This window comes from Talpa occidentalis, unplaced genomic scaffold (assembly GCF_014898055.3).
Source record: "Talpa occidentalis isolate TD23 unplaced genomic scaffold, MPIMG_talOcc4v2.1 talOcc4.4, whole genome shotgun sequence".
Lineage (NCBI taxonomy): Eukaryota > Metazoa > Chordata > Mammalia > Eulipotyphla > Talpidae > Talpa > Talpa occidentalis.
In genome coordinates this window covers 144,102,868-144,123,803 of record NW_023604295.1, presented here as the reverse complement: position 1 = coordinate 144,123,803, position 20,936 = coordinate 144,102,868, and the positions used below count along the sequence as shown (strand labels likewise).

The 20,936-nt window shown below is 58.7% G+C and overlaps 2 protein-coding genes across 5 annotated transcripts in view; one reads left to right on the top strand and one right to left on the bottom strand.

Annotated features, from left to right (window-relative positions):
- The first annotated feature begins 2,350 nt into the window (after positions 1 to 2,350).
- Positions 2,351 to 9,600, top strand: CHRNA2 (cholinergic receptor nicotinic alpha 2 subunit). The gene is made up of 6 exons (XM_054701133.1): positions 2,351 to 2,423; positions 3,326 to 3,477; positions 3,819 to 3,863; positions 4,156 to 4,265; positions 7,413 to 8,427; positions 9,475 to 9,600. Exons 1-6 carry the CDS (start codon positions 2,351 to 2,353, stop codon positions 9,598 to 9,600), a joined length of 1,521 nt encoding a protein of 506 aa, XP_054557108.1.
- Positions 9,601 to 11,352: 1,752 nt separating this feature from the next.
- PTK2B (protein tyrosine kinase 2 beta) overlaps positions 11,353 to 20,936 on the bottom strand; it is a 103,627-nt gene continuing 94,043 nt past the window's right edge. For 3 of the 4 annotated variants that reach the window (XM_054701072.1, XM_037526497.2, XM_037526498.2), the window contains exons 24-31: positions 19,829 to 19,954; positions 15,208 to 15,354; positions 14,895 to 14,930; positions 14,496 to 14,520; positions 13,467 to 13,513; positions 12,773 to 12,910; positions 12,448 to 12,528; positions 11,353 to 12,307 (exon numbers count right to left, since the gene is read on the bottom strand). In XM_054701072.1, the coding sequence (XP_054557047.1) occupies positions 12,092 to 12,307; positions 12,448 to 12,528; positions 12,773 to 12,910; positions 13,467 to 13,513; positions 14,496 to 14,520; positions 14,895 to 14,930; positions 15,208 to 15,354; positions 19,829 to 19,954 (816 nt within the window). In that variant the 3' untranslated portion in view covers positions 11,353 to 12,091. The remainder of the gene's footprint in view (positions 12,308 to 12,447; positions 12,529 to 12,772; positions 12,911 to 13,466; positions 13,514 to 14,495; positions 14,521 to 14,894; positions 14,931 to 15,207; positions 15,355 to 19,828; positions 19,955 to 20,936) is intronic. The other variant, XM_054701073.1, reaches the window with a different exon arrangement.

Here is a 20,936-nt window from a genome sequence, read left to right as displayed (position 1 = left end):
AAGGTCCACGGCTCTTTCCTTGTGATCTCTTGCTACGGAGAGGTGGACTGTTCCTCTAATTACTGTTAATTACCTGGAACAATTTCTCCTCTGGTTTCCAGTAACGAATGAATGAAATTATCACAGTGGACTAATTACAAGGGATGCAAATTTGAGGCATCTTGCAGGAATATGTCCTCCAGAGTCAATGAAATCTCATTTGCACATTCTCCCAGAGCCCAGGACATCTCTCTCTCTCTCTCTCTCTCTCGCTCATATTTTCATGATGCAACTTCAGCTGGCCTGCGTTTCTGCTTCCTTTCCCCCTATTTTAACAAACTCAGGAAAAAATTCTTTCTTTAATATGGTGCCATTGGTTAAAAGGTAAAAACAGATCGAAGCCTTGGGATTTATGGTTGTGATGTTGCTTGGAAGGAGGGGGTGAAGCTGTGCATAGAAGATGCTTCTAGAATCTTGGACCCAGGTGAGCCTGATTTTGGGGTTCAGCACCTCTCTTCTCACCACCCATCTACCACAGACCTCAGTTCTCATAGTGACTTACAAACATAAGCCTGGATGTGTTGTAGAGCAAACGCAGGGACCGGGCGAAGTACTCGTACAAAATCTCCCCCTGACAGGCGGGCACGGGGTGGGGCTTCACTTTGTACTTGAGATGCTGAAGACCTGAATGTGAATTCCAGGTTTATGGCTGTTTAACTCTGGGGCCTTGGGCAAATCAGTCCACTTCTCTGGACAGTACTATTATTTTTAATTTACATATACTATGAGACCCAAATGAGGTTAAATGTACAAAACTTTCTTATAAATTTTAAAATACGCAAATGCGAGTTGTTCTTAGGAAGATCTTTTAGGCGTTAACCTCAAAGGGAACCCTGGAGTCCTCTTCCTTGCGTTTGCCCTGCCCTGTTTGCGCCATCCTGCTCTGTTTTCTCACAGCCAACCAAAAAGAAAGCAGGAGCCTCCACGCTTACGAGGTGGCTGAGATCAGCAACTGGCTCCTGTAACTCCCCTCCACGTTAACAAGCAAGCAAAGCTTCTAGGTGGTGGTCATAGTGGGGTGGGGTGTGTCACCTTTACTAGAGTCACCGACATCCCCAGATAAAGTAGGGGGGTGGGGCCAGGGAGTCCTACACCTTGCAAAGTGGGGGATGGGAGAGACAGGAGCTGGGAGCTCGGCTTTGCAGCGGGAGCTGCAGGGGCCCGGGGAGCATCTAAAGTACAAAGTGAAGGCCTCCCCGGTGGCGGTGGCGCAGCGGTTGAGCGCTGGGTTGCGAAGCTGCCCGCGGCCTCTGCTGCGCCAGTTCGATCCCCGGCTGCTCCCCGGCCACCGGAGGAGGGTCCCACATGGCGCGCAGACCTCTCCTGCCGCCCGCTGCTCCCCTCAGCAGTGTACTTTGTCAGTCTGCCTGCTCTGCTCCCCGCTCTGGCTCTGGTGAATTCTCTCACCCTCCCGCGCTTCTGACTGTATCCAGTGCTTGTATAAACAAGCAAACAAACAAATAAATAAATAAAAACATGCCTCTAAAAAAAAAAAAAAATAAATAAAGTACAAAGTGAAGCCCGACCCGGTGACGTCAATGGGAGACTTTGTAGGGGCCCCTGGTCCTTGCGCTTGCTCTGCAGCAGATCTGGGCTTATGTTTGCTACGACACCATGAGAACTGAGTCTGCGGTAGCCGGGTGTAGAGCTGGGCAGACAGTCCTCAGCGCTGCAGTCCCTCCCTCTGGCTTTCCCGCAAAGTCAGCCTCTGCAGGCAACGCCAGGATCTCAATTCCGCTCATCTCACCCAACAACTCGCTCAGATCCTCAACTCAAGTCACTCAACTTAACTCATCTCTCTCAAGGGCTCACCTAGCTCACTCCACGCGCCCGCTCACCCACTTCTCTTGCCCCCACCTGTTGGTGAGCAGAGGGCGGGGACCCAAGGCCTCCTGGGTCGTGTCTCTGTTCTCTCATCGCCCCTCCCTGTGTTAGCGCGTCTGTCCCCGTGTTACAGAGGCAACACCGAGACCGGGCTCTGGGGACCTGGGTCTCACCGGCTCTCCTCTGGGGCGGGTCGGGCGTGGGTTACAGGGGCAGCTGCATGGTCCCAGAGGAGAAGCCCGAGTACTCAATTAAGTCAGGGAGAACCCTACAGCCCTCGGCTCGTGGGGGGCCCTTTTGTACCTTTGACATGACCTTTGGCATGACCCTGCCACGCTTTCCTGGTCTTGCTCAGGTTCGGGAGGTGAGAGGAGCCCGGCAGGAGCCAGCAGGAGCTCCAGGACGCCCCTGGAGGCCGTGCTGGGACGCAGCAAAGGCCCGGCCGCCCCCTTCGTGGCCTGGGCAGCTCGGCACCCCCTCTGCAGCCATGGGCCCCATGCGCCGTGCGCGCCCGCCCTTGGCACAGCTCGGGCTGTGGTGGCTCCTTCTGATTCCAGCAGGTGAGTGGGCGCAACCACAGGCCGCCGGGTCATCCCTGTGTGCTCACAGGCCGCGTGGAGGAAACTTGCGCAGGGGGGCTCGGACGACAGCCAGAGCTGCAGGGGCCTGGGGAGCTCACAGCAGGCGCTCACAGCTCTGACAAGGCGGGGGGTCACCTCGAGCCTCCCAAGAGCAGAGCGCCTCATCTGCAAGATCAGTAATGCCGAGACCATCGCAGGGCTAGCAAGGATGGTGCCCCCGAAGTCCGACCGGCCCTGGGGCCTGAGGGTACCCCGCACCCTGCTGCTGCGCGCCTCTGGCTCCTGGAGCAGAACTTGCCAGTCTGCGCGCAGCAGAAGCCCAGGAGGCAGAGCGTGCAAAACACGGAGAAGAGGCAGGAGCGACTCCCTCAGGCCTTGGGGAACCGTGGCTGGAGATAGGAGCCCCAAACTTGTGGTCTGAGAAAAAATAGGGGAGCTGCTGAAGTGTCATGAACCACAGTTTGTGCTTCATCGTCAAGCAGATGGGGGTGAAGGGCACTAAGCAGCCAGTCAGGGGCCTGCCTCTCTCTCAGCGGGGTCCCGGCGCCCCCCACTGCCGGACAGCTCCTCCATATTGCTGTCCTGCCCCCCTGGGGGGGCCTCAGTTCCAGGCAGTCTCGGCCCGGTGCCGCGACCCTCCCCATGCCCTGCCTGGCCGTCTCCCTGCAGCCAGGGCCTGGTGCTTGGGGCGCCGACCGCACCCCGATGCTCGGTGCAGCCGCCCCGCGCGTGCTTAATTCTCTAGAGCGTTTTGACGCAGGTTCTGGGGAGCGCCCCCCTTTGCAGATGAGGAGAGAGGCTGGGACGTGGAGTGGGTTGGGGGTCTGAGAAGGAGCCACCGCCCCACTGCGGCCCCCCGACGCCCACCCCTGTGCCCCCAGCGCCCGCGCAGCGCGGCCCGCGCGTCCAGGCCGAGGACCGGCTCTTCAGGCACCTGTTCGGCGGCTACAACCGCTTGGCACGGCCGGTGCCCCGCACCTCCGACGTGGTGATCGTGCGCTTCGGGCTGTCCATCGCCCAGCTCATCGACGTGGTGCGCGAGTCTCCCCAGGGGCCCCTCGGCACCCCGCTGCAGCCTGCCCTTCCCACCTCACCCCTGGAGCCCGCCTCACCCCAGGGCCCTCCCCGCGGGGGTCGGGTCTGCTGGTCCGCAGTGGGGTTCCCAGACGCCCGCTCGCTCCACCTGGCATAAGTCCAGAGGACCCACGGGGCCTGTGTGATCCCGAAGACTCTCAGGAGGGGGGTTGGATGAGCTGGTTTGGGGGTGCCACGGGAGAGCTTCTGCCGAGTGGGGCCGGGCTCATCCCACGCCACCTGCTTACCGGGACTGGTTGGGTCTCTAACTGTTGTTGCTCTCGCCCCGCTGCTGTCCAGGATGAGAAGAACCAGATGATGACCATCAACGTCTGGCTAAAGCAGGTGAGCCCCCCCCACGCCCCGCGCCCCCCGCAAGTGAGTGAGGTGGCAGGCGGCGGCCCAGCCAGGGAGTGGCGGGGTGAGCACCAGCAGGGCGCAGAGGGGCCTGTGGCCCACTTGTGCCCTGGACGCGGAAGGCAAGCGATGGGGCGCATTAGGCTGCTGTGTCAGGCTGCACGCCTGGGCCCCAGCTCCGAGCCCTGTCTGGGCATCCTGCCCTTTCTAGCCTGTGGAGCTGGGGGTGGGGCAGGCCTGGATGTGGCAGTGCAGGTCCCGTGACCTCTCCCCACCCCAGGAGTGGGATGACTACAAGCTGCGCTGGAACCCCGCCGATTTCGGGAACATCACATCCCTGCGGGTCCCCTCGGAGATGATCTGGATCCCCGACATTGTCCTCTACAACAAGTAGGAGGAGGCTGGGGTCCCGACGGCCCTGGGAGGAGCTCCTGCGGGGCTAGGGGAGGGAAGTTGGGGGGCGGGGTAAAGGGAGGCTCCTGGGATACCCCTCGGGAGGTGGCCCTCCTTGGTTTCAGCATCATCGCCTCCCTGTCGCTCCCAGCGATACCAATACCCATCACCACCTTTTCTCTGGATTCTTTATTTCTTTCATATCGCTCTTCACTCACATGGCTGCGTGTATCCAGCACCTACGACGTGCCGGTGCCAGGCGCTGTGCAGACACAGATTTGCCAATGCAGTATTGTTTAAGAAATGTGCGTGGTGCAGGGTCTGAGTTTGAGGATGCAGGCTGGCTAGAAGGCGCGAGGAGCATCTGGGTGACACCCACGTGGAGGCTGGCGCCCGTGGTGTGGATATATTTTTTTTTTTTTAAAGATTTATTTACTTATGCATACAAGAACTGGGGTACAGGCCAGAGATGTGGGGGGTGAGAGGACTCACCAGAGACAGAGTGGGGAACAGAACAGGCAGACTGACTGAAATACACTGCTGAGGGGAGCAGCGGACGAGACAGGAGAGGTCTGCCGCGCCATGTGGGTAGCTCCCTGGCTGGGGATCGAACTTGTGCTGCAGAGGCTGCTGATAGCTTTGCAGGTTGTGTCCCTTGTGCCACCAGGGAGGTTGGTGTGGGTATTTTAAAAGATGACATTCTTTATGGTTGCCTTGTGATCAAGACCCCAAAGGACAGTCTTTCAGCACAAGACTCAGAGTACGAGGCAGGGGAGTCCAATGGGAGCCCCGAGGGACCCTCCGCTCGCCCCGCAGTTGGGGGTTTCGTTACTAGAAGAAACAGAGACCCGTGCTTTGTGTGTTTGCCATCAAATAATTTCACTTGGGAGACAAAAATTTAAAATTAAAAGCAGGGCCTCCCCGGTGGCGCAGCGGTTGAGTGCAGGGTTGCGAAGTTGGCCGCAGCCTCTGCAGCGCCGGTTCGATCCCCGGCTGCTCCCCGGCCACTGGAGGAGGGTCCCACATGGCGCGCAGACCTCTCCTGCCGCCCGCTGCTCCCCTCAGCAGTGTCCTTCGGTCCTTCTGCCTGCTCTGCTCCCCGCTCTGGCTCTGGTGAATTCTCTCAACCTCCCACGCTTCTGACTGTACCCAGTGCTTGTATAAATAAATAAATCTTAAAAAAAAAAAAAAAGAATATCATTTTAAAAAAAATAAAATAAAATTAAAAGCAGTTTGGCATGATGTTTGCAAATGGACATTTTTAAAGTGGTCCTGTCGGGCGCCAGTCCTTGGGGCGGTGAGGGTGTGACAGGTGATTGGGGTGATGTCGTATGTCCTGCACACCCAGGTCCTTGGAAAATGTCAGGACACAATAGCTTTTTAATTGTTCGAAGTTCTGCAGCAAAAAAACAACAACAAAAAGCAACAACAACAACAACATTTCCCAACTCATTTGGCCTAAATTTGGAAAAGTTATTTTTCAACAGTAAATGAAAAGGGAAGCTTTGATGTCTCCAGACGGCCCCGGGGGACCCGCTAGGATGCCCTCGGGCGCCTGCGATCAGCGGTGCCTGCAGGGTCCCTGGCCTCCAGCCTGGGTGCTGCTCCCTGCGTCCCCACCTGTTGTCTCGCCCTGGAGCCACTCCCGAGACCCTTCTAGTTTCTGCTGCTGTGAGCAGGCAGAGGTCTGGGGCAAAGCTTAGCACCAGAGTTTTAGGATCGCTGGTGAGGCTTCGCCAGCAGGGCCCCGTCCTCCCGGGGCGGGGGGGAGGGGGGGGTGGGTGGTTGGGGGGGGCGTGTGTCCCTCGGCAGCACATCTGCGGAAACGGGAAGGACACAGGGGTTAAGCATGGCCCCCGCCCGGGGATGACGTGACATCACGCAGCCTTCCATGTTTTAAAGAGAAGGGTCTTCCCCCACACCCTCGCCCACCCCAGGCCAGCGGGAAGATCCCAGAATCTGCACCTCTTTCCTCAAAATGGGGTGCACGCGCCATCTCGTGGTGATTACGTGAGGTGACAAAAACACATCTTTAAAAAGATTTAAATGTTGCCCTGATCCTTTTGTTACCTTTTGAAATCCACCTTTCCAACCTGCCCGTCTCTCCGCCGGAGCTGCTCCGTGGGAAAGACAGACATCTCCAGGTGTGCTCCTCCTCCCGCGCATAGGGCGGGCGTGGGAGCTGGAGGGGAGGGCTGCTTCTTAGAGGCAAGTTGGGGGAGCCCCCTGCACCACCTCCTGGAGGGAATCCGGCTCTGACTCGCAGGAAGCCTCGCCTGCCGGGGCCCCCGCTCCAGTGCTCCCAGAGCCCGTGTGGACCACGCCCAGCCCCTGGACCATGCACCTCACCTCCCCCTGCCCCCTTCGTCCCTGCTCCACTCTGCCCCAGCCCAGCACCCCTGTTAGTTGTGACTTTCCCTTCCTCTGTCCCTTGTGCTGGGGGACGCTCTGTGGGCTGCCCTCCACCCTAATCTCTCCGCCAGACCTCCTATCACTCAACATCTGGCGCAAAGGGCAGCTTGCATGGTGACCTGCTCAGTCCAGTCAGAAGGGAGTCCCCCGGCCCTGAGGCCTTGGGGAGCCTTCCCATCACCCTCATTGTGCTGCTGCCAGACCGCCTCCTTGTGCTGTGGACGTTGGGGCCGAGAGCTGCCATTCATTTCTCCTGGTCCCTCCAGGTTAGGCTTGTGGTCACTTTGCGAGGCCCCCAGAGAGGCGCTGGGTGGTCAGGCTGCTCAGAAATCCTTCCTTCACCAGCAGGGTGTCCTCAGCTGCTGGGGGGGAAATATAATCAACATTTAATGTTAAGTGAATACAGATGGGCCATGGAACGACGTATTCCTGCAACACAAATAGTAAAAATGGTATATATCTGCTCGAAATAATAACCAGCGCTGGGTGATGTCTACAAGGCGGTAAGTTTACATTCTTGGTATTTTCCTATTTTCCACAAGTTGCTGCTTTTGTAGCTAAAACGATGGAGTTTGAAAGAGGACGTGGGTGGCCATAAACGTCTGTGCCAGGGACAGTCCCGCCCACTCGCTTGCAACCAAACAACTTGGTCACATCTGGCTGTGTGATTGGGGTCCCCGACTGCCGGTTGCCTGGGGCAGCCCGGCCCCCCAGCTGCTCTCTCCTCCCCAGCGCAGATGGGGAGTTTGCGGTGACCCACATGACCAAGGCGCACCTCTTGTCCTCCGGCACCGTGCGCTGGACGCCGCCCGCCATCTACAAGAGCTCCTGCAGCATCGATGTCACCTTCTTCCCCTTCGACCAGCAGAACTGCAAGATGAAGTTCGGCTCCTGGACCTACGACAAGGCCAAGATCGACCTGGAGCAGATGGAGCAGACGGTGGACCTGAGGGACTACTGGGAGAGCGGCGAGTGGGCCATCGTCAATGCCACGGGCACCTACAACTCCAAGAAGTACAACTGCTGCGTGGAGGTGTACCCCGACGTCACCTACTACTTCGTCATCCGGCGCCTGCCGCTCTTCTACACCATCAACCTCATCGTGCCCTGCCTGCTCATCTCCTGCCTCACCGTGCTGGTCTTCTACCTGCCCTCCGACTGCGGCGAGAAGATCACGCTCTGCATCTCCGTGCTGCTCTCGCTCACCGTCTTCCTGCTGCTCATCACCGAGATCATCCCGTCCACCTCGCTGGTCATCCCGCTCATCGGCGAGTACCTGCTCTTCACCATGATCTTCGTCACGCTGTCCATCGTCATCACGGTCTTCGTGCTCAACGTCCACCACCGCTCCCCCGGCACCCACAGCATGCCCCGCTGGGTGCGGGCGGCCTTTCTGAGCCGTGTGCCCCGCTGGCTGCTGATGAGCCGCCCCCCGCCACCCCTGGAGCTCCTGGACCCCCCAGACCTGAAGCTCAGCCCCTCCTGTCGCTGGCTGGAGACCTGCGTGGATGCGGAGGAGCAGGGGCGGGAAGAGGAGGAAGCGGATGGGTGGGTGCGTGCGGGTGGCTCTCCCCGCTCCACCGGTGTCCTTTACAGCCACGAGGGGCTGCACCGAGGGGCCTCGGGCCCCCAGGAGGAGGCCCCGTTGCAGGAGAGTGGGGTGCTGCTCTCACCCCACATCCAGAAGGCCCTGGAAGGCGTGCATTACATTGCCGATCACCTGCGGTCTGAGGATGCTGACTCTTCGGTGAGCTGGGGCTGGGGAGGGGCCCCTGGGAGCCCCTGCAGCCTGGCAGGAACCATCTCCACCTGGGTGTCAGGTTGGCCAACCCAGTCTCCTCTGTGGGGCCCCCTCCCTCGCTCCTGCCCTGGGGTAGGAGATGGATTTGGCAATTGAAGACACTGATTGGCGGGTGATGGAATGGCAGTCGCCAGTGCCCGGCTAAGCTGAGCTGGGAACAGAACCAGCTGGTGAGGGGTTCATTCCCGAGCCACTGTGGGTCGCCCTCCCCCTAGTGGTGTGGGGGAGGCGAGGCCCTGGCTCCAGGGCCATGGAATCCACGGAATCCACTAGGCTACCATGCCCTCAGCCTTCCTTCTTGGTCCTGAGGGGTCTCCTCCTCCTCCTTGTTCGTGGCTCTGGAGTCTCTTGAGCTTCACTGTCCACTCACACACCCCGAGGCGACTTGGCTGTGCCAGGTGGGTGGCCCTCCCTGACCCCCACCGTGGCCAGCACTGTTGGGCGGGCGGGTCACTGGCCAGGAGCATAGAGTTCTCACCAGCCTAGGGAAGGGTGAGAGGACACAGGTTATCACTGGCTGGCCCCGGGGAGAGGTAAGAACCTCTGAGGGGACCTACCTCAGAGCCAGACCTGCCAGCCCAGGCTGTGAGCCCCAGTTTCACAAGGACCCCTCTCTGCCTCCCCCCACTTCCCTGGGCCTCCTGATCTACCTTTGCCTACCTCCCATCTCCGTCTCCTGCAGGTGGGTGGGTGAGGAGGTGAGAGGAAACATGGGGTAGAAAAGTCTTCACCATTTTTTTAAAGACTGGGGTGGTGGTTCTAGAACCTTCTTACGTCCCTCCAGTCTCCGTACCCCAAGCCTGCAGAGAGGCCCAGGCTGTGCGGGAGTGGCGGGCAGGGGCAGGAGCTTGGAGGGGCTGAGTCTGCAGACTTTCCCCTCTGCCCCTCCCCCACCTGCTCTAGCTTCCCGAGTGGGGGCCACGCTGCAGGGCCCGTGCGTGGTGGGGACCCTTCCCTCTCCAGGCCCTGTGACCGGCGCCCTTCCCCAAACAGGTGAGGGAAGACTGGAAGTACGTGGCCATGGTCATCGACAGGATCTTCCTCTGGCTGTTCATCATCGTCTGCGTCCTGGGGACCGTCGGGCTTTTCCTCCCACCCTTCCTGGCCGGAATGATCTGACCTCACGCCCCCCCTCATGGCCCCCTCGACCGCCTCTGTGGAAGCCCCGCGGTGGCCCCGCCGGAGAGCCGCCGTGACAGCGCCGTGCACTCCAGGACCGCAGGGGGCAGGGCCCCTTTTGGGGGCGAAGAGAAGCGGGTCCCTCAGCTGGTGACGAGAGTCTCTGGAGTGAGGGGTGCAGGCCTGAGTGACAGGCGAAGCGGGGCTGTGGACGGGGCCGGGCGCTGGGGAACAAACAGCAGCTCTCAAAGGCAGGGAAGGTGGGAGAGGGAGCCACGGGGGTGGGGGGGGGGTGAGGGTGGGTGAGGGTGGGTGAGGGTGGGTGAGGGTGGGGTGGGAGGGCTGTGGACAGCGTCTGGGATTCGGAGCAGCAGGAAGCTGCCGCAGCGCGGGGTGGGGCTGTGGGAGGAGGTCGGGAGGGGAGTCTGGGGTCCGCCAGGGAAGGGCGCAGCCTGAGCTGCGGGTGTTACAGTAAACGGGACAGGCTTTTGCAGAGGCGGTGCGGGCGAGGCCTCCGGTGGGGTGGGAAGGCAGGGCAGCCCCTCTGGGGGGGTGACAGCGGGTGGGTGCCGGTAGCTGGGCCATCCCATCCACAGGACACACTTTCGGGTCCCCGGGTGCCCCTCGCCTGCAGCCCAGCGCTCAGCCTGCTGAAGACGCCTCAGCACCAGCCGCGCCGGAGGCTGGCAGCGCCAGGGCCCTGCCCGAGGGACGCCCTCTCTAGCACATGGCACAGCAGGGACACTGGGCACCCGGCTCAGGCTCCGGCTCGCGGCGCCCTCCCCGCCCAGGGCCCGTCCCGGGCTCCTCCATCAGCACCCGCCTGGGAGCTGAGGGTTCTGCTGGGCTCCTTCCTGGCCGCCTCTCGAGGCTTTATTATTCCCGCTCCCGGCTCCAGCCCTGGGGGGGCCACACTGGGCGCGCTGGCTCGCGGGGGCCGAGGAGAGCACGTCACTCCGGACTCGACTGCTGTGCCCGTGCAAAAGCTGCAGGACCCTCCCCCCTCGCGGGCGGCCGGGGCCCTCGCGGCTGCTCTCCACCGGGACTGGAGCTGCCCAGGAGCCTGGAGAAGCCGCAGGCCCGCTGCTGCTAACTGACTCGGGCGCCGGGGCCAGCGTGGGGGTCCTGGCCGGAGGCGGAGCAGGGCAAGCTCCCAGTTTCCCTTTGGCCCTCGGGGTGTGCTCCTTCTGAGTCCCCACCGGCCTCTCCCGACAGACTCAGGGGAAATCCACTGGCTTGGGGGTAGCCTGGCCCCACCTCAGCTCCTCAGTTCTCTCCAAAGAGCCTCACTCAGTGGCCCTTTTAGGCTTCCGGCCCTTCCCTGTCCCGGTGAACGCAGCCCGACGCCCCCGCCTCCCCTCCCAGGCGGGCCCTGGTGCGCCGCGTCCTGCGTGTGGGTCACGTGCCCCGTCCATCCTGCATGTCAGTAAAGAGATGATCTATATGCCAAGCGGCCGCTCCTTCAGCCGTGGACCCGCCTTCGTGTGCCAGGCCACTGAGCCCTCTGCCGCCCTGGTCGCTGGACGCCAGCCGGGGACAGGGCCGCCTGTCCTGGCCACAGAGGGGCTGCCCTGGGGCCCTCTGGGTCTGCCTTCGGTCAAGGGCAGAGGCACGGCCTGGTGCTGAGGCCGGCACCGGCCCCTCCCCTGCCCCTGCCATGAGCCAGTTGGTTTCTTCCAAGGGCAGTGGCTCCAGGCCAGGGTCCCCCCCAAAAAAGAGGAGATCAGAACAAACCATAAAGCAAATGACTCCATTTTACTGATCTATAGTCATGTAGAAAGGTGAAAGTGTTCTCTAGAGACACTTTGGTGGATGAGGCGGGTGGGGGAAGGGCCAGAAGGAGTAAGAAAAGGGGAGGAGGGAGGGAGGAGGGACGAGTTGGGGGAATGGCTGTCCGGGGGGCATTGGGGCCTCGCCTCTCCCCTTCTCCCGACCCACGTCCTGCTGACAATGGGGGTGCTGGGCCCGGCCTCCCACAGCTTGCTCTGGACTGTCCCAGGCTCCGGGGCACCCACTGTCAGCCCAGACGGTCACATTAAATAAATCCCAATATACACTGTACAAGAAAGCCAGCCCCCCGCACCTCGCCAGCTGCCGGCCCCCAAGGGAGGGGCCTCCACGGGCCAAGGAAGAAGAAGGAATGGCTTGGTCCCCAAATTGGCCTGCCTTGTCCATGCATGAAGCGCTCATGGCCACCGGATGCACCCCTGTACCCCCAACAGTTCGGGCAGGTGTGAGGAGGGTGTGGCCAGCGCATGGCTCCCCGTGAGCCCTCTGTCACTGCTTCTACAACCCTGGGTCCTCCGTTCAGCTGCAGCCTGAGCAGCACAGTCTGGGGCCGGGGTGGGGAGACGGGGTCGTGCAAAGTGGCAAGGGCAGGACCCCCTCGGGCCATCCCCCAGCAGATCCAGGTGTCCAGAGGTGAGGCAGGGCCGGGGCGGGGGAGGGCGCGCAGGCTGCAGGCAGGGCGAGACGCGGGCACGCGCCCCAGTCACTCTGCAAGTGGGCGCGCCAGGTTGGCCAGGACCTTGGCCTGGTCCACGGCGTCCAGCAGGTTCTTGGCGTCCACAGCCAGGGCGTGGGAGGCCGTGAGCATCTGGCGCTTGCACTCTTCGCTCAGGGACGTCACTGCGTTTTGCTGGGCCAGCCGCATCTTGTTGATGAGCTCGGCCAGGTCCTTGTTGAGCAGTTTCTGGGTCCCCTCGATCTGGAGGGTGTGAGCACAGGGGAGGCTGGAGCCGTCGGGGCTGCCGAGGCCAAGCTCAGTGTAGAGGGGAGGCTGCCGGGGCCTCCGGGGCCTCCAGGGAAGGCAGCGGCTGGCGGCCCGTCTGGAGCCAGGACACTCACCTCTGTCCGCGAGGGAGGCGGCAGGGAGGGCAGGAGGTCGTCCACGCTCCCGATGAGCTTCCGCAGGGTCATGCCCACGTTCTGGGGAGGGGACGGGCTGCGACTGTCACCTCTTGGCTTTCCAAGAGCCACGTTTCCCTCGCCAAGAACTCTCCCGGGGCTGTACCTGCCTTCTGGGTTACCTGGCTCGAAATTCCCTTTGCCCGCCTTGATTTAAAGGGGCCCTCCCTGGGCAGATGGGGGGTGGGGGAGGGCTGGGCCTTCCTGCTTCCATCCGAGGCCAGTGGGGCCGCCTCTGGTCCCCGTGCCCGCCGCCCGCACTCACCTTCACCACCCCCACGTACTCCTCGGGCGGCCGCTGCGTGAGCTCGTTCTTGAGCTCCAGCACTGCCCGCACCAGCTCCATGACGTTGAGGTACACCAGGTCGTCCGTCCGGTCCAGGTTAGCCGTGGGCTGGATGGACTGGCGCGGGAGAAGCAGATTCCAGGGTGAGGCATGGCAGGGGACGCTACCATTCCTTCTGGGCAGGCACCACCGTGCCAGCGCAGCTCAGCGGGAGACCCTTCTCTGGAGTGGTAGTGCCCTGAGCCGGTGCCTCCTCCCTCCTGCGTTTCGAGCCAGCGGCAGGTGCCGGGGCCTTAAACTACAGGCCGCCCCCTCTAGGGCAAACGAAGCGTCGCCCGGGCAAGGGCAGGTGGCAGCCGGGCCCCCCAGGTGACTCTAGCAGGCAGCCCAGGCTGGGAACCAGGCTGTAGACCAGGCGACTGCAGGAGGCAGGGGACAAGCTCGAGCCAGGACGGGGGCCCTCGCCCACCCGCAGGTGTGCTCTTTCCGCCGGGGCTGTGGTCACAAGAGACTGGGCTTCCCCTGGACTTTGTGGGTGAGCTCACGGCCTTCGGCAAAGCACCTGACAGCGGATGGATTCTCTGTAGACCTCTGAGTCCCGCAGTTCCCAGGCCTCAGTCTCGGGGGTCCCTGGCTCAAGCTTATCAGCAGCTTCGGCAGAGCCGGTCCTTACCTGTGCGCCCAGCCTCGGTGGCTTCTGGGGGGGCCCCGTGAACTCCGCTGCGAGGGGGAGACAGAGTGAGTGGGGGGTGCTCAGCAGCCCGGCCCTTCCCTCCCCGTCATGCACGCTGAGCCCCAGCCAGCCCCCCCCCACTACCAGGAGACAAGCGCTGGGGCCCCTTGTTCAGAAAGAGAAAGCCCAAGTCACGGTTGCGGGGAGGTAGAGGGAAGACAGGGGGTTCCTCCCTGTGCCCGCTTCCTGCCTGGCACACTCTGGCCTCCATGACCGCAAGGAAGGGCCTCAGGTGGCTGCGCAGCCCCCGCCCCCGGGAGAGGTGAGCCCGGCTGCTCTCCTGTGCTCCCTGGGCCTGGGCTTCCACATGTCCAACAAGAGACCCCAGACGGGACCGTGCGCCGGGGGCGGGCGCAAGCCCCGCGGTGTCACCGGGCCTAAGTCCCTGAACCGCCCTGAGCCTCCGTCCACGCCGCGGGAGCGCCTGCGCCAAGTCAGCCCGTCACGCCAGCCCGTGGCGCCTGCCGGGCTGTGTGGGGTCTCGTGGCCGCTGTCACGGTCAGCGCCCCGTCGGCGGCCCCTCCCCTGGGATGAAGATGAGGAATGGAGTCCGCCGGCTCCTCCCGGCCCAGCCTGGGCAGGGGCTTCTGGAGAGACGCCTGCCCACCCTCCTCTTCACCCCAGGGCCCCGAAGCTGAGCCTCAGCGGGAGAGGCAGGTGGAGCTGCTTTATTCCCTTAGGCGTCCCCAGCTGAGTGGGAGGCAGCCGGGAGGACCAGCAACTCCTCCAAGTAAGTGCAGGGGGGAGACGGGCTGAGGCGGCCCGGACCCCGCAGCAGAGAGAGGGGAGGGGCCCTGGCAGGGTGAGCGGCCGGAGTGGGGGGGCAGATAAGGGGTAGATCTCAACTCCCCAAACTAAGCCTCTCTGCGTGGTCCCACTTGAGACGGGCGAACTCGCAGGCCAGCCCGCAGCCGCGGACGAGCAGGGGGCCCACCCCGGCGTCGCGTGCAGAGTCCGTGGGGTACTCACTGTAACCGGCCTCCTTCTCTGGGGTCTGGGAGGAAGGAAGGAGAGGGCAGGTCACAAATGCAGCTCCGGGGGCAGCTCCCACCCTCTCCGACCTGTTCCCCACTCCTTAACTGTGGATTTAGAGGTCCTAGCCCCAGGGGGCGCTCCTGACCCAGAGAGACTGGGGTTGGGGGTGCCTTTCTCAAGAGGCTGCCGCCCTCATGCTGGCCAAAGGGCTGCCAGGGTGCCGAGCACGGGAGCGCTCGGGGAAGGAGGCTGGCGGAGATGAGTGGAGGGAGGAGACTGGCCCCCAACAGGAAAGGGGCAGGCCTAGGTCTGGAGCTGGGGCCCCAAGTTTGCCCAAGCCCCACCCCCGCCCCATCCGGGGTCCTGACACCAAGGCAGAGACCAGCGACTTACCAGCGGGGACTTGTCGTTCATGTAAACCATGGGGTCCTAGAGAGGAGGCAACCAAAGTAAAGGACTCAGGATTCTGGAACAGAAAGCCCTGAAAATGCGCGGGGAGTAGCCCCTCGAGTTGGCAAACGGGGAGCTGAGTGGGGAGGCAGCCGAAGGCGTTGATAGCACAGCTTGGCCATCTCTCCCGCCCCCTGTCATTGAAACTCTTCAGTAGCGCCGCCTGCAGAGACAGTTCCCTGGGCCCCCACCCCTGGCTCACCAAGGACTTCTCCTCCTGCAGAGACAGGCCCCTGGGCCCCCACCCCTGGCTCACCAAGGACTTCTCCTCCTGCCTGAGCCACTGGTAATCCTCCACCATCTGCTTCTGCTGCTTGTCCAGGATCTGCCGCATCTTGGCCCTCTCGGCCTCCCACAGCTGCTGGGCCTCCTCGCGGCTGCTGGGCCGGATGAAGTCCTCCTCCTGGGCGGCAGCAGGAGAGGAGAGGATGCCATGAACCCCGTCCTGACCTCCCTTGGGGGTGGGGGGGTTGGTCCTGTGAAGAGCCCTGGGGCGCCACAAGCCTCACAGCTGCTCTTATCTGGGAAGTTGTTCTCAAATCCACAGGCACGTGTGCACGGCCTGATCGGGACTCCGCCTGGCCACATGCCTACGCCGTGTGTCACCAACCCCGGGACACACTCGTTAACATGCTTTGGAGTGGACCCATGGCACGAGCTGTCAGAACAGTTTTACTTTCGAATTACTGCCCCGGTATTATTTTCTCAGTTGGCATTTCTCAGGGTTGCCGTCACTTAATAAATTTAGGATGGCAAAGCCGGGCCCCCCGGGAAGCGCTGGGTGTTGGTCTCCTTCGTCCTGCGCCCTGCGGCAGCCCCTCTGGAAGTTTTGAGAAGTAAAGCTGTCGCACGGTGTGGGGCCTGGGCGAAGGAGCATGTGCCCCGGCAGTGCCTTTTGACTGAAACATACCCTTAATTAAGACAACAGCTATTTAGACGTATTTCACCAAGCTTGAAAGAAATGCATGCACTAAGAGAGAAAGTGAAGAACAAAACGTAAAGAAATACAGTGCTGTAGACATTCAATAACCACTTCTCCCCTTGCTTTGCACTTACTCATGGCTGTATCTGTTATTTCTTAATCTGTTATTTAAATAAAAGGTGTTGCATCTCTTCTTATTACTGCCTCAGCCCTGCACCGGGGTTCATGCCCATATTTATGTGCTCAATCACTTTAAACGGTTTTGCTTTTGGCTGCTGCACACGATCGCATGGCCTCCTGGACTCACGAGTGTCGCTGGCATTATTACTGGTGGCAGAGCGCCCGCAGAGTGCCAGGGCTGGGACCTTTCGGTGGCATCCAGGTCAGCAGAGCCCCACGTTCCTTTCCTTTCAATGATCCATTTACATACCAGTTGCTCACACAAAATGCTCTCTACTTTATTCTCCATCTACCTTAGTGAGTCATATTCTCTGATGAGCCTCTAAAAAGATTTCCCCACTAATTCTCTAAAACACACTTGAATATAGCCATGCAGCTTATGTAGTTTAAAATAGTTACACTGGGGTGTTTTTCAGTGCTCATTAAGCTTCAATTGCTGCTCTCAGTTTCTCACAAGCTTCCCCCTCATGAGTTAGACTTCTTGCTGAAAGATTCTCTGCTCAACCATCTACTCAACCACTTTTATTAAGCAACTACTATGTGGCAACACAGGGCCAGGAGACCAGGAGTGGTAGAACAGGCAGTTCCCTGTGAGCTAAGGGAACAAGAGCAAGCTGGGGGTCCTCAGCCTTGGTGCTATTGATATTTAGGGCCTGATGATTCTTTATTGGGGGAGATTTCCTATCCATTGTACAATGCTTAGCAGCAGCCGCGGCTTCCATTCTAGATGCCCAGATACTTTCACACCTCCCCTGTCATAGCAAAAATGCCTCTAGTCATCACCCAATGTCCCCTCAAAATCACCTCATTTGAGAGGTGCTCAGCTATACCTTATTTTAAGAAAAAAAAAATCCAAGCGTAAGAGTATTTTATAATTATAAGCTTCATAAAAATAGAATAAGATAGGGGCCTCCCTGGTGGCACAAGGGCTTAAGCACCACACCGTGAAGCAATCTGCAGCCTCTGCAGCACGAGTTCGATCCATGGCTGGCCAGGGAGCTACCCACATGGCGAGGCAGACCTTGTCTGTCTTGCCTGCTGCTCCCCTTTTCTGTGTATTTCAGTCAGTCTGCCTGTTCTGCTCACCGCTCTGTCTCTGGTGAATCCTCTCACCCCCTGCATCTCTGGCTTGTACCCAGCTCTTTTATGCATAAATAAATAAATCTTTAAAAAAATAGAATAAAATATATTTTTGTTTTATTTATGTGTTTGGAGGTTCGTACTCCAAAATGGAGGCATTTTAACACTAGAAACAGCCCCAGTTGAATGTCACCACCTATAAACAGTGGCATGGCCACTTGAGGCGACTGACCAATGGGCATCAAAAATTCTGAATAAAGAGCTAGGACTTGCCATGTCTCAGAAAAATGTATGGACTGAAGAGTGAATATGTCACAGGAGTTACTGGGACCAAGGAAATACTGCCATGTTGTACGTGCTTAAAGAAGGCCCTGACTACTCAGGTGCCTCAGATGCCCTAGGCCTGGTCACCCTCAGGCCCAGTGTCTTAACACAAATGGGCAGATTTGTTCCCGTGCCTTCCAATTTAATAGTAAAACTCAAGGACAAAATGAGATTAAAAAATTTACTTGGAGTAAGCCTCTTACAGGGTTTACTTGTCTGAAATGTATCTCAGTGATTCTTAGCAGGCAACTGCTAGACACTCTTAAAAGGAATCAGGTCCTCGTGGTGTTTTAAAATGACTCTCACAAGCTGTGTCACCTTCTGTCATTTGGCCACCCCCATCCTGCCAGCCTGTTTCCTTGTTCCACACGCACCTTCCTCGTTCCAGTCAAACAGCCCCCACACCTGCCCTCTCGCTTCCCATCACTCAATCTTGGCTCTAACTTGCCTCTACCTCTCCCACCCCCTGCATCTGAGTTTCTTCCTGTCCAAACCTTTCCCATCCTCCGAGGCCCAGCTGAATAAAAAAAAAAAAAGCTGGAATTTAGAGTTGTTACCCCTCTGAAATCCACTGCACCTTTGCTGCATCTGTCTCTGCCATTCACCCCTCCTGGCTTGCGTTACAGGTAAATGTGCACCTGGCCTGTTCCTTCTGGCAGACGGTAAGCTCCCTGAAGGCAGAACTAACCGGTTCTCTTTTCAGCATTGAGGACAGCGCCCAGCCAGCCTCGCGGTTACTGAGCAAATTTTATGATTATTTTAAAGCTCAATTGTGAGGTCTTCAAGAGGGAGACTGAAGCCATCCTGACTCTGGGATGGCAACCCACAGACTCCCAGATGAGTCAGGCAAGAATTAGTCAGTAGAAAAATTGTTTTGGTCGGAAAACTATCTCTGATTTTTGTTAAAGGCTTTCAAATACTTTGCAGGGAGCCTATTCCACCTTTTCAGTCTTCTGCATGGAAGAGGCCTTCGCAGTGCTTCTGATATATATACACCACAAAATGGAGTTCATGTCTTCAGCTTTTTTTGGGTTTATTTAAAGAAATGCTCATTATGTTCTTTTAGGCAGACTTTCCTTCTGGCAAGTATTTCTAAGCCCCTGCCACAAAAGGTCTTTTTCCCTCCTGCAGTCTGTCTTTATGGAACTGAACTAAGTCCTGATGGGGAAGCAGGGCTCAGACAAAGGCAAAGTCACCCCTCAAATGTGCAAAATAGCTTCTTTTAAAAAGGACACAATTTAAAGCAAAACTCACTAAAATTCAATTAATTATGAATAAAGAGTCAAAGGCAGGGGGGTGGAGGAGCAGAACACTGCCTAAATTATAGTGCATGCTCAAAAGTGCAGTTTTATTATTGTTAAGTATATGCTAAGATCTAAATTGGTTAAATTAATATGAAAGAGAAAAATGAGAAAGGTCAGGGGAAAATTTATTCCCCCACAATAGGTCATGCTCCTACAATCCTAGGGTGTATCTTACTCATTTCAGAGTCTTACTGAATTAAGAATAATGCACAGACCAGAGCAATGCACTGTATCGGGTTTTCTGAGTCTACTGTGGTAAACATGTAGCTCTCCCCCAAATTCGAGTCCTGTATACTGAGTCTGAAGTACCATGAACATATACAGAATATACAGAATGCGTAGAGTCTAAATAATTAGGATTTTAGTGTGTTTTGTCATAATATCAGGAGTCAGTTTAGTAAAACAGATCGCGTGTTTGTAGTAACTGACCACAGGGGTTATTTGTATTGAAGGGGATGAGTGGACATCTTGTTACAAGCAAAAACGCCTTGAAAGAAAACAAGGACTCACATCTGGAAGCTATTTCATTGACATACTCAGGGCAGCTGATGACAAAGAGGTGACCGGGGAGGGTACCTTAACCCCCATGGCCCCCCAAGCTCCCTCCCATACAGCAACTTGTACAGAAGCAGCAGGTGCGGCAGTCACAAGGAAGCACTTCCCTTGACTGAGGAGAGATTTAGCAACTGCAACAATTAGGCAAGAATGGCAGAGTGGAGCCAAACCTCCCAGCATCTCTGGGCTTGGCTGCCTCTGTCCATGTGCCCCCACAGGACACCTGGGGCTCAGGAAAGGCGCAGCGGTCACATCCTTCAGCACTATGGACAGGGGCAGCTCCAGAGCCAGCCAGAGTCCTGGGAGCAGGGGAGCAGAGCTGGCTGGAGCCCCATCCTGATGTGTTTGCACAGGAAAGGACATTGTGGAACCCCTTGGTGGCCTGGCTGGTGCATGCAAGCAGAGAGGACACCTTGTGAGCCTGAGGACATGGGGTTCCTGGTGTCCCCGGTCACCTCCCTCCAGCAGCTTCCTCGGTCCAGGCGGGGACCCAGCATGCAGAGTCCTCTTACCCGCATGCTGTGGCGCTTGAAGACATTGTGCCGGTGGAGAGGCGGGGTGTGCAGCGAATTTACAGGAGATGGATACTCCATAGGGCTGGTGAGCGTAGGTGAGCTGGCACACAGGCCCTCGGGGACCTATTCAGGAGAAGCAAAGAAGCACCAGGCACGGAGACAAGACCAGAAGGTGGACAATTAGCTGCTACAAACACGAGCACAAAGAAACGATACATGAGCACTGCGGGAGAAACAGCACTTGGTCTCTGGGAGCTGACAAAGAGCGTGGTGTAGGCGTGGGGCTGGAGACACATATGGCACTCGGCTAGGAGCTGGCACTGCTCCTGGGGCTTAGGAACAGGCATTCCCCCAACATGATGCTCTGCATGGTGGGGGTGGGGGGCACATGGTACTGCCCTACAGAGAACACTTCTTCCTCAGGGTCTTCAGGGAAGAGCTGTCCTGCACAGATTTATGTCGTCGTCGAGTTACAAACGGACAGGTGTGGTTAGCCCACAGATCTGTGTGTGCATATAAATATTATTTGCTGATTATTTTAAACACCATAAAAAGGTATGTTTCTCTTGAGGGACATGGCTTCTCTCTCCTGCACCCACATGTCAACATGTGAAGCTGTACTTCTGGAATTATATAATCATGTAAACAAAGGGTGAATCAAAAAATAAAAAGATGTATCTGTTAGTTCCGGCCGGGCTGTTCTGACACAGGGCGCTTCCCTGGGGAGACAGGGACGGCCAGGAACACCACCTTTCTGTAAAAATTACCAAGCAAACAGGCATGTTTCTGTAGGTCGAGATGTTCTGTGATCAAACAGAGTTCTGAGCTCAGGCCAGGCTCCCAGGGACTGAGATGCAGGACACAGACACGGGACAGAGTGGATCTGGGACAGGGCTGGGGGGCTCCGGAGGAGACCCGCTTTCTCCTCGCTGCCCAGGCCGGCCTGGGCAGAGCCTCTGAGGGAGCCCCATGGAACAGTTGTTTTGTCTGGGGCCCATCAACTGAGCCCAAGTCCTGGGGTTCCTTCTCCAGAGGCTCTGCTCAGGGCAGGAGTCCAGGGAGCAGGGAGCCTCGCACACAGGCGGGAGCTGGCGGCGGGCACACG